Genomic DNA, 12500 nt, shown 5'->3' with positions numbered 1-12500 from the left:
ACGCACGCACAAAAGAAAAATATGAAAATGGTCACATGATTATTTCCCTTCACACGTTACAGTACACATAGGTTAAGACGGCTCAGAATGATGTCATCCTCTAAACTGGGATGGTGGGGGTCAGGGTCCTTGGCTTATACAGTGAAGGGCTGCACTCGACAGACACACGAAAGAAAATCACTGGTAAAAACCTACAAGATTAATGGATTTATCCAGAACATCCACTCATATATGCTGAGAGATTACAGTCCTTCCATCTCCACCATCAACGGTGTGGTCACGTCACTATATTAAAACTACAACCGCAGATTGAACGTTTGTGATGTTTGTTTCAACCAACTTCAGAGATATTCTCAAATGAGCAACAGGAGATATTCTTTGATTTTGGATGAAAAAAGTGAAGCTCTCTCTCTCTCTATATATATATATATATATATTTGTAGTTGATAGAATACGGTACATCAAGTTAAGGGTTTACGTGTCTGTTGACCCTGTCTTGTGAGACCACTGGTATTTCACAGTAACACGTAATATAATCTGCTGAATTAGACAAATACCACAAATGTTATACCACAACCGAACCGAAAAAATATGAGCTCAAGACCCCATGGTCGACTGAACACAGCACACAGCAGTACTTTCAAAGTGAGGTGTCGCTCCAAAAAATATCGCGGCCGTGAAAGCATACCCATCCCACCAATCAAACGCAACTGTTGGTGGCACAGTGGCCAAGTAAAACTGTACAACATATACGCCTATCGACAACGGGTGTAAAGCGATATACTGTTTATGATTTATCGACTGATACAACAAGTCATAATACCCAGTATTATGTCGACGCAGGAGGAGGGAGTCCTGGGGGAAAAGCATTGCAACAAGCATTCAATTCAGGTGTGAGGGAGCAGAGGGGCAAAAGCAATGCTTCAGGTGCACAACGAACCAAGACCAAACCAAGCCAGGTCAATTAAAGAGAAGGCCAAAGAAGCCACCAACAGCTAAGACTAAAAACTATCAGCAACTGTTAGGAAATTGCTGTTGTGAAACGCTTCTTATGTGCCCGCCCCCTCCCTGACCCTGGCACGTACCGTATGAAGACAGGACAGTAATTAGGAGTCGTTAGCTATGGCCTTGAAGGTTTAGTAGCTGATGGTGAGAAGAACAATATGGCATCCACCGATGGCGATACAAAACAGAGCTTTCTGTCAATAACTGGTGCCTCAGCTCTGCTTAGGGATGTTTAATAACGGCACAGCGCAGCAAAAGACACGAAGCACACCTCACTATCCAATACCTCCCTGAGCCTTAAAGCCTCTCTCTTATCCGACCAGCAAAAAACATCAAGTAAACTGTACCCCAAGTGAACCACACTCTCACACACACACACACACACACACACACACACACACACACACACACATACATATTGCACATACATATGCACCTACAGTATGAAGTTCTCAACCAAAACATAAACATGTCACATTAAGAGAAGAAAACAAAGAAAGACAATGACTGGTTTTTTAAAACAGTGCATGCTACACCATGACAAGACACGTGGAGAAGGGTCCGTGGGTTGGTGGATGGGGGGTGAGATGGGTGGGATGGCGGGAAGGGGGGGGGGGGGGGGGGGGTCAAAGGCCAAAAATATACCAAAGAAGAAACGAAAGTGAAGCAAACGTTTTCTTTCTTTTTTTTATCCCGAAATGGAGGTTGGGGAGTAGAGAGAGAGACCACTCTGGGCCTAAGGGGGGGAAACGGGGAGGGGGGGGGTTGGGGGTTGTCTTCAAGAGTTCCGTTTGTGGACCACGCTCACTTTCCCCCTCTCCTAACACCCTCAGCAGCTGGCTCTCTCCCTTCCTGTAGTTGAAACAGATCGCTGTCCCCCCCTCCCCCCCCCCCCCCCCCCCTCCGTCTCGTTCATCTTGTTAAGGTGGAGCAGGGAAGCAAGGAGTGGGGGCCACAGGCCAGGAGGCGGGGGAAGGGAATTAGTTGAAGCCTGTGTCGAAGCCCGCCTCGAAGCCCCCGTCGGTCCGGTAGGTGGAATGGTGGGCGTCCGACGTCAGCTGGGTGGTCTCTGTCGCAGAGGGCTGCAGCACGATGGGGTCACCGCCAGCCTCTGTCAAGAGAGACACAAAAGACAGTCAGATAGATATACACACACACCTGCTACATCCACACACACACACACACACACACACACACACACACACACACACACACGGTCAGAGTTGGATCTTACACCACTTGATGACTTGCGACTGATGTCACAGCATTAACATTCTACAACAGCAGGGTGCAGCAGTCATGCTACTCGGTCACAGCTTTCTCACTGTCCTGACGCCTCGCTGATGGAACTGCAGAGTCACTCCCTATCTTCCACCGTAGACTAAAGACCTCCGTCTCTTCAGGCTACAAGTTAGCTGTCTCTCCTAAGACCTCTTCATCCCCTCTACCCCTCTGTACTGTCTCTCTACTGTAAATAATATTATATATATATACTGTATATATAGAGAGAGAGAGAGAGAAATCGAATTCTTCCTTCCTATGATTGCCAATGGCCCCTGGCCCTAGAATAGATTAGTTTTTATTGCGATGACTGATGATGGATAGACGATTCGCTTACTCAGACAAATGTATTTGTTGTCAGTCGCTTTGGACAAAGCCCTGAAAATGGCAAAAATGTAACTAGTGGTGTGTAAATGTAATGTACCTGACTAGTGGTGTGTAAATGTAATGTACCTGACTAGTGGTGTGTAAATGTAATGTACCTGACTAGTGGTGTGTGGATGACCAGTGGTGTGTGGATGACTAGTAGTGTGTGGATGACTAGTAGTGTGTGGATGACTAGTAGTGTGTGGATGACTAGTAGTGTGTGGATGACTAGTAGTGTGGAGCCTCACCTCTCTCGTCAGTCTGCAGCTGGGCCTCCAGGTCTTCTGGTGAGACGTAGAAGTCAGGCTCAGCGCCCTCTGGAGGCCGGGGTTTACACTTCCCACAGCAGCAGTTACAGCAGCAGCACAGGCAACAGCAGAAGTAGCAGCCGGTGGCAAGACCACAGAAGACAAACAACGCCTGAGAGACAGAGAGGGGGAGAGAGAGAGAGAGAGAAAGAGAGGACAGGACGATAAGAGGGTAAGGATAGAGGGAGAGAGAGAGAGAGAGGGAGAGAGAAAGAGATGAAAAAAGAAAACAACAACATTAACGGCAACACTGAACATCACACAAGCATGGTTCTTTTTCTTTTCCTTAAGGCAGGTTTGTATCTTCCCCGTCGTCGTCCTCTTACCTTAGCCCACCAGCTGGACAAGACGAAGTATGTGTTGACGTTCTCCTCTCCGAACTGCTCGGCCACGTAGAGCCCCAGGGAGCCGTACTTGTCGTAGATGTTGCGCTTGGTGCCGTCGCTCAGGATGGCGTTGGCGCTGTTGATCTCCTTAAACTTGTCCGCCGCCTCGGGGTTGTCTGGGTTCTTGTCGGGGTGGAACTTCAGTGCCAGTTTTCTGAGAACAAAAGGCGATTCGATTAGATTAGATTCAACTGTACAACTTGTCATTGCAGAGTACAAGTACCAGACAACGAAATGCAGTTCAGCATCTAACCAGAAGCGCAAATAAAACATGATAGCGATGGTGACATGGGAGTGCGATATGGGAGTGTTCATTAGCATCAATTGTTTAAAAGACTAAAAATGAAATAAAATGTTATCTATATAGCACATTTCATACAGTTGCTCCTAAGTGCAACACAATGTACTTTACAGGAAAAACTAATTAAAACTACTATCTCCAAACAGGACAACAAAACGTACAAATTAAACCCACTATACAAATGCAATTGCTTATCTACATAAAGCAACTGCATGTCTCTCGACGGATTCAATTACATTTCAATTAAATTTTATTCGCCATGTGCAGTGCTCTAGGAACATGACTTGGTATTCTCCATGCTGAACAAGCTACAGTACATACTACAACAAGACGACAACACAACAATACTCAAGACAATATAATACAGTACCAATATGAGTGAATAAATATACTGTACAAGTTAGTGCAAAAACATGTAAAGTGCAAGATGCAATGATCAGGAGTTATTGAGGAGGGCTGTGGCTTTGGGGAAGAAACTGTTCAAGTGGCGTGATGTTTTTGACCTGATGGCCCTGTAGCGCTGTCCAGAAGGGAGTAGTTCAAACAGGCTGTGAGCTGGATGTAGGGTGTAGTCGTATGCGTTCATCGTCTACGAGTGTTGACAGTGATTAGCAGAGAGACTAATAATAATAATAATACATTAGACTTATAGGCTATAGCGCTTTTCTAGACACTCAAAGACGCTTTACAAACTGAAAAGATTGAGTAGTAATAATAAAAAGACACAAAAAAATAGATAAAAGAAAGTATAGGGACCTAATTATGGTAGTGCTGGGGACACATGGGAAGGGGAGGGGGAGAGGGTTAACTGGTGAAGGCGAGCTTGAAGAGGTGGGTTTTTGAGGGCCTGTTTAAATGTTGGCAGGGTTGTTGGCCTGTCTGATGTGATTGGGGAGGGCGTTCCAGAGGGACGGGGCTACAAAAAGCAACTGCATGTCCATCGACGGATGTAATAGTATGCGTTCATCGTCTCCGAGTGTTGACAGTGATTAGCAGAGAGCGTAGTAGGCTATGCGTCAGGGTCTGACGTCTGACTGACCTGTACGACTTCTTGATGTCGTCAGGCGTGGCCAGCTTGTCGACGCCCAGCACAAGGTAGAGAGATTCACCAGAGGTGGACAGGGAACGCTGCCTCTGCTGTTCCGCCATGATGCCTCACGTCCTTCACAATCTGAACACGAGGGAAGGGGGGAGAAAAATAACACATAGTTACCACCAGTATGTCATAGTGCAGAGTCATGGCATCGTATGTAGCTGTATATAAAACCCTGCGTATCGAATGAAGCCATGTCCCTATTTCCCCACATATCATATAGGCCCTACCAGTTCTACCTTGAAAACTAAATATGTCCTTGAAAACGTCCAAATGAAAGTGTGTGGTTTCTGTTATCATCCACATCATCAACAGCTGCTGCCTCCAGTCCACCTCTCCGTGGGGGGAGGAGAGGTGAGGACAGGTGAGAACAGGTGAGGAGGTGGAGCAGCCCATCGCTCACCGTCAATGAAAGGTGCATCGTAAGAGGATAGCAGTCCCAGGGCAACGCAGTGATGTAAAGAGAAGTGAAAAATAAGCCTAGCTGTTCTCTCTGCGGCAACAGATCCACGATTAGACAACCAAGTCTCAGATTCACGAGATCTCCTCGGTTTCTATCTAGAACTGAATTGTGCTAAATGTAGTAATAAAACCACTGATGAACCACTAAGGTGTTTTAGGATGTAAGCCATGCTCACACAGTGGATTGTATGGACAGTGGACTTGTACACGTTACAACAGCAACCTAAATTGCTGCACTACCTAATCAATGAGATCTGTGGGAACGAATTATACAGAAAGCAGGCTGCAGCTGTAGCAGTGTAGGGACACACAGGGGCCTGTGGCATCAGCGAGCAGACTGGGGCCTGTGGCATCAGCGAGCAAACTGCCTCCTGCAGTGGTGAAGCTAAAACGCTTCATATGCTGGAATCATTCTCCCGGATCCTCTGCATCACAGTATGTCATTTGAAAAGTACGGAAATGTTATATCCGTAAGAATACTGTGATTTATAATCAATGGGGCCTTATTGACATCCAGGCATGCAGTGATCTACAGGGGTGAAATTCATAGACACTAAACGGAGCACTTAGTCATATAATTCCCCATTCACCTCAACGCCCAGTAAAATGTCACAAACTGACCAAATTACTCTTTTTTTTTTAACCAGGCGTAGGATATTATCGACGTTGGCATTTGTCAAAAAAAATAAATAATACAAACTGTGGCTTTGTCGTACATCAAATAACTGGCGAGTAGACCTACACCCTATTTGAGACATACCGATCCAGGAAATGTGTTTTTATTATATAACAAATGTTTTTCTTTCCTGTATTATTTTCAAATGTCCAATTATATAAATATCCCGAGTCTCTGGCTGGCTGCATCCCCACCACATCCCTGTCTCAGCGCACAGCATCCATGTTGGTTTGCCTGCTGGCCGGTTCTTGATGCAAGACAAGACCAGGATCCGCTAAAGTCAGCAGTAAAAAATATTTCAAGGGCGAGGAAAACTATGACTACAAACATAAGCCATCCAAATGCATGAGAACGCTCACCTTACAGTCGGCTGTGATGCGCAGAGTATAGAGGAATAAATCCGGGGTGTAATAAACGGTACCTAATTATGGTTGCATCCCAAGGAACCGCGCGCACCTACCTCCACCACAACCATAGACAGCTGCAGCACTGTGTTCGCCCCGCCCCCGACCGGACCACCCCCACGACCACCCCCCGCCCACGACCAACCCCCGACCACCCCCACGATCAACCCCCGCTCCACCCACCCCCCGCCCCATGTAACCCCTCTGAAATTAAAAGATAACGCTCTATATGCAAGGATTGTCACCCCCATATGATGGGATGTGCATGTCACCCACACCCACATGATTTTTTTGTAGCTTCTTCAATGAATGAATGAATGAATGAATGAATGGTCTTTATTGTCATTGATATAGTACAGGTACCAAACAACGAAATTTGGGAGGGGGGGCTCCCCTGGTGCTAGGAAAAAAAACTAAAAACAAGAAGGGAAAAGAGCTGGTTTACATAAATAAAGCTATGTACACTATCCACTATCCACTATACTATACAAATAAAACACTGTGCTGTACTCTATGCTATGCTATACATATCCTAACATTTCCTATCTCTGAACCTTATGTACCCGAGTGTTGTCATATTGCACATAGTGTTATTGCACAATGGGACACACATGGTTATCAGACGTCTCTTAACTCCAGAGAGATCACTTCAGGAACTAGAGATTAATGAACCTCGTTGACACAATGAACCTCGTTGATAATAGTCCGGGAGGTCTGGGGAAAGCCTTTGCGGAGAGTCGCTATAATTCTCTACAAAATAGTCACAAAATTAATAACAACAAACAACCATTCAGGCATGTGGGGGGAGGGGTCTTGGAATGTAACATCCAATGAAATTGCGAGCACATTTATGGTGCCAGCAGAAATGGATAACATTCTCCCATTGCTCCATCCAGTTAATTTTAAACCAGTTCATCCAGTTCATTCAGGGAGGTATGGCTTCACAAGATAGATAGATAGATATTATTATATTATATACTTCATGAAATGAGTGACCGATGTGTATAATCAGATTTGGGAGTAAAATCATTTCTTGTAGCACAATTCTGTCAAATTATCTGCTTCTGCTATAGCCAAAGAAGATAGATAGACATTTTATAATATATATATTAGATATTTATACATATGAAATGAGTGAGCAATGTGACAATGTGACCGATGTGTATAATCAGTGTGTATGTGTATAATCAGATTTGGGAGTAAAATCAGTTCTTGTAATAATAATAACTTTTATTTTTATAGCGCTTTTCCTGCAAACGTTGCAGCTCAAAGTGCTCCAATCATTATATAATCATAATTTAATTATTGTAGCACAATCCTGCTAAATTATCTGGTTTTACCACAGCCGAAGAACCCTTTTGGAACACATTTCTTTTAATATATAAATAGAAGTGTACATAGTCTGAAATATTGAAATAGTGTATCTTATTGTATAGGATAAGATATATTAAAAGAAAATCCGTGTGGAAAAAAAAAATCCATCCCATCATCAATGGCTGCAACTGTTCCCTGGCAACCCTGACATCATCCTCCCGGCCAATCAGGAGCTTTGAATCTTCGCGTTTGTCTTCTCGCGAGACGAGAGGTTGAAGCAACTGCGCGTAATATAGCTAAACTCAGAAACTAAACAGCTTCAGCATTTAATTTGACAGTAGTTAGCTATGAACATTGCAGTCATTAACGTATATTACGGTTTAATTTAGCCAATAATTCACTCGTTTAACAAATCGATCTTTTTGAGTTGTATAATTACACGGTGAGTGCAAACTGGCTTAGCATAACACAACTCTGCTGTCTGCTGCTTTTGTTGATGCCAGGCCAGAAGAGGGGGAGAGAGAGAGGGAGAGAGAGAAGGGGAGACAGAGAGAGGGAGACAGAGAGAGAGAGGGAGACAGAGAGGGAGAGACAGAGAGGGGGAGACAGAGAAGGGGAGACAGAGAGAGGGAGACAGAGAGAGAGAGGGAGACAGAGAGGGAGAGACAGAGATGGGGAGACAGAGAGGGAGACAGAGAGGGGGAGACAGAGAGAGAGAGGGAGACAGAGAGGGGGAGACAGAGAAGGGGAAAGAGAGGGGGAGAGAGATAGGGGGACAGAGAGAGGGGGAGACAGAGAGGGGGACAGAGAGGGAGAGAGAGAGAGAGAGAGAGAGACAGAGAGGGAGACAGAGAGGGGGAGACAGAGAGAGAGACAGAGAGGGAGACAGAGAGAGGGAGACAGAGAGGGGGAGACAGAGAGGGAGACAGAGAGGGGGAGACAGAGAGGGAAACAGAGAGGGAGACAGAGAGGGGGAGACAGAGAGGGAGACAGAGAGAGGGAGACAGAGAGGGAGACAGAGAGGGGGAGACAGAGAGGGAGACAGAGAGAGGGAGACAGAGAGGGAGACAGAGAGAGAGACAGAGAGGGGGAGACAGAGAGGGGGAGACAGAGAGGGAGACAGAGGGGGAGACAGAGAGGGAGACAGAGAGAGAGACAGAGAGGGGGAGACAGAGAGGGGGAGACAGAGAGGGAGACAGAGAGGGGGAGACAGAGAGAGAGACAGAGGGGGAGACAGAGAGGGAGACAGAGAGAGAGACAGAGAGGGGGAGACAGAGAGGGAGACAGAGAGAAAGAGAGAGGGGGACAGAGAGGGGGAGACAGAGAGGGAGACAGAGAGAAAGAGAGAGGGGGACAGAGAGAGAGAGGAGAGAGGGGGAACCTTGCCTGAGACATGTATACTTGACAGCTGCCTAACATAACATGCCTGCTAGTTCACATGTCATGTCATGGGTTGTGTCAATTGTCTGTGCATGTTTTTAGAATGTTTACGTTTAACACGTTTCTCTTCCTTCCAAACTTTGAACAGGATCCCAATGATGAGTTACACGGAAAAGCCCGAAGACATCACGAAAGATGAGTGGATGGACAAACTAAACAACGTGCACATACAGAGGGCCGACATGAACCGGCTAATTATGAACTACCTGGTGACAGGTATGTCATAACATTAGGCTGGTATCTACATCCACTAGGTAGTGGTGGTGCCAAATATGAGGCTCTCTCAGTGAAGTGTAAGCATAATGTTTGACAGCACATTATTGGTGATGATGATGATGATGATGATGGTGATTATGATAGTCAGTAGGCTATACTAATAGAAGAAAAGCAGGGTTCCCACGGGTCCTTGAACTCCTTGAATGTTTGTGAATTTGAGGGGGAAAAATCAAGGCCTTAAAGGTGTTTGAAAATCGACAGGGGTCATTGAAAGTGCTTGAATTCCCTCTCTCTCTCTCTCTCTCTCTCTCTCTCTCTCTCTCTCTCTCTCTCTCTCTCTCTCTCTCTAAAAAGGTAACATGTAGAAGGGAATAAAACAACCATACTAGTTACTAAGGTTAATTAGTTCGATTTTAAACCGACATAGATTTGAAAACCGTTCATGGTCATTCTATAAATTCTCATCTAGATCTGTCACAAACTACGTATGCCGTGTTGGGCCCTTGAATTTGAAGGAATTGAGTCTTGAAAGTCCTTGAAAGGTGCTTGAATTTGATGTTTCAGAAGGTGTGGGAACCCTGGAAAAGCCTTCACGGTATCTTGAACTGATCCCCCCTGGTCTTCTGTGTTGGTTTAGAGGGCTTTAAGGAGGCAGCAGAGAAGTTCCGTATGGAGTCTGGGATCGAGCCCAGCGTGGACCTGGACTCTCTGGACGAGAGGATAAAGATCAGAGAGATGATCTTGAAGGGACAGATCCAGGAGGCCATCGCACTCATCAACAGCCTGCACCCAGAGCTGCTGGACACCAACAGATACCTGTACTTCCACCTGCAGGTAGGGTTCTTTTCTGTATGCTATATGTAAAGCACTTCATACAACAGTTAGTTCAGACCAAGTCATTTGATTGGACAAGAGGCATTCCATGAGTGCCGATATACAGTATAACAGCACTGGGACCTTTAACTATATGTATCACTCTGCCGCACAGGTGTTCTATTAAATAACCGTTAATACAAAGTAGCTAGCCTGCGGATGTTTGTGTTCGGGTTACTAGGCAACAGTCCAGTTGAAGTTCAGTTACAGAACTATTTTCTGTTGCCGGAGCCAAAATAAATGATTAAATAAACAAACAAATCATAATCTGTTGTCGCTTATTACTGTTAACTAATAAATGGCGCTGTTGAATAAAAGCAATATCACACTCGAGGACGTGCTGTTATACTGAATATCAGCACGGCTGTGATTGTCTTCAGTACTCGGTCTGCGGCACTCCCTCTCATGTGATATTGCTTAATTGAATTGCCCCTGTTGTATGGAATGTGCTATACAAATAAACTTGCCTTGGTTCGAATTAGAAATTATAATTATAATTATTTTATTTGGCCATGTATATTTTGCACATATAGGAAATTGAGCATAGGGCATAAAAACAACAATATATAAGCAAGAAGAATAATAATAAAACATATATTATATATAGCTAAAAATAAAAACAATAAATGATGTAGGCTGTGCGAGGGTTAGGCTACTCTATTGTGCATCGCATAGAGAGCTTTCAGCTCAACTGCCAGAACTTCTTCATCCTCATTCCTCTTCCTTCCTTCCTTCCCCCCCTTCCTTCCTTCCTTCCTTCCCCCGCTGCAGCAGCAGCACTTGATTGAGTTGATCAGACTGCGGGAGACGGAGTCGGCGTTGGAGTTTGCCCAGACGCAGCTGGCGGAGCAGGGGGAGGAGAGCAGGGAGTGTCTGGCGGAGATGGAGCGGACCCTGGCCCTGCTGGCCTTCGACAACCCCGAGGAGTCGCCCTTCGGAGACCTGCTCAACATGATGCAGCGACAGAAGGTGTGTGTGTGTGTCAGTGAGAGAGAGAGAGGGGGGGGGAGAGAGGGAGGGGGGGGGGGAGAGAGGGAGGGGGGGGGGAGAGAGGGAGGGGGGGGGGAGAGAGGGAGGGGGGGGGAGAGAGGGAGGGGGGGGAGAGAGGGAGGGGGGGGAGAGAGGGAGGGGGGGAGAGAGGGAGGGGGGAGAGAGGGAGGGGAGAGAGGGAGAGAGGGAGAGGAGGGGAGAGAGGGAGGGAGAGAGAGAGGGAGGGGGGGGAGAGAGAGAGGGAGGGGGGGGAGAGAGAGAGGGAGGGGGGGGAGAGAGAGGGAGGGGGCGAGAGAACCGCAAGAACTGCATTTCGTTGTCTTTACTTGTACTCTGTCAATAAGGAGAAAGAGTGGGCGCCGTGGACAGTTTTCTGTGTAGCTCATTTTGCTCTTGCTGATGATGAAACCTGGAGGTGTGGAGAAGGGTGAACCAGGCCGTGCTGCTGGACTATGAGAACAGACAGTCTAATTCTACCTCTAACCTCCAGGTGTAGAGAGTCTAACCCTACCTCTACCTCTAACCCTCAGGTGTAGAGAGTCTAACCCTACCTCTACCTCTAACCCTCAGGTGTAGAGAGTCTAACCCTACCTCTACCTCTAACCCTCAGGTGTAGAGAGTCTAACCCTACCTCTACCTCTAACCCTCAGGTGTGGAGAGTCTAACCCTACCTCTACCTCTAACCCTCAGGTGTGGAGTGAGGTGAACCAGGCGGTTCTGGACTATGAGAACAGAGAGTCGACGCCCAAGTTGGCTAAGCTGCTGAAGCTGCTCCTGTGGGCTCAGAACGAGCTGGATCAGAAGAAAGTCAAGTACCCCAAAATGACGGACCTCAGCAAGGGCACGATCGAGGACCCCAAGTAACAAAAACTGGAAATGACACGGACACCCCACCCCACCCCACTCCTTCCCTTCTCTTCTCCTATTTATAATCAGTCAGCGACTGGATGATATCATGTAAAAAAAAAAATGCATATAATTATATATAAATATGATGTATGAATACATTTTTTTCATGTTGCATAATATTAGAGGACTTAATTGATTGTGCAAAACTGTACATGGCGGTATTTTAAAGAGGACAGTTTTCATGATGTAAAAAACATTTAACAGAACAGATTAGTACCCACGTTTATAGACACTTTGCAGACAACAAATGTAAATGGTGGGTTTATATGCCTGAAAAGTAACTCCTAAGTATTTTTTCTCGAGCACTCAGATTTCTGATTTGTTTTCTTTTGTTGGGGGGGGGGGGGGGTTTCTATGCCACTGCTTTGCCACATTAAGAGTGGAAGTTATGATTTTATATGATATTATATTTTAGCTGCATACAGTATGGAGTTTGTGAAGCCTAAATTAGGCTCCTATGTAAAGGACAGAGGGGA

The 12500-nt window shown here is 45.9% G+C and overlaps 2 protein-coding genes across 2 annotated transcripts in view; one reads left to right on the top strand and one right to left on the bottom strand.

Annotated features, from left to right (window-relative positions):
- Positions 1 to 1985: 1985 nt before the first annotated feature.
- Positions 1986 to 6338, bottom strand: LOC308159694 (dnaJ homolog subfamily C member 5-like; the record flags this gene model as incomplete). The annotated part of the gene is made up of 5 exons (XM_080533509.1): positions 6238 to 6338; positions 4687 to 4818; positions 3287 to 3500; positions 2901 to 3072; positions 1986 to 2116 (listed from the first exon to the last, which is right to left on the bottom strand). The coding sequence occupies exons 2-5, from the start codon at positions 4794 to 4796 to the stop codon at positions 1986 to 1988; spliced, it is 627 nt and encodes a 208-aa protein (XP_080389635.1). The 5' UTR covers positions 4797 to 4818; positions 6238 to 6338.
- A 1580-nt stretch (positions 6339 to 7918) lies between these two features.
- The window catches only part of LOC308159434 (glucose-induced degradation protein 8-B homolog), a 5503-nt gene continuing 921 nt past the window's right edge, over positions 7919 to 12500 (top strand). The window contains exons 1-5 of the mRNA XM_080533218.1: positions 7919 to 8038; positions 9125 to 9252; positions 9890 to 10086; positions 10897 to 11094; positions 11806 to 12500. The exon at positions 11806 to 12500 is cut by the window's right edge and continues 921 nt beyond it. Of these exons, the coding sequence (XP_080389344.1) occupies positions 9132 to 9252; positions 9890 to 10086; positions 10897 to 11094; positions 11806 to 11979 (690 nt within the window). The 5' untranslated portion in view covers positions 7919 to 8038; positions 9125 to 9131 and the 3' untranslated portion in view covers positions 11980 to 12500. The remainder of the gene's footprint in view (positions 8039 to 9124; positions 9253 to 9889; positions 10087 to 10896; positions 11095 to 11805) is intronic.

Source organism: Nansenia antarctica (assembly GCF_963989245.1).
Source record: "Nansenia antarctica genome assembly, chromosome: 6".
NCBI classification, from domain to species: domain Eukaryota; kingdom Metazoa; phylum Chordata; class Actinopteri; order Argentiniformes; family Microstomatidae; genus Nansenia; species Nansenia antarctica.
Note: the sequence above shows the minus strand (reverse complement) of the source record. Positions and strands in the feature narration are given on the sequence as shown.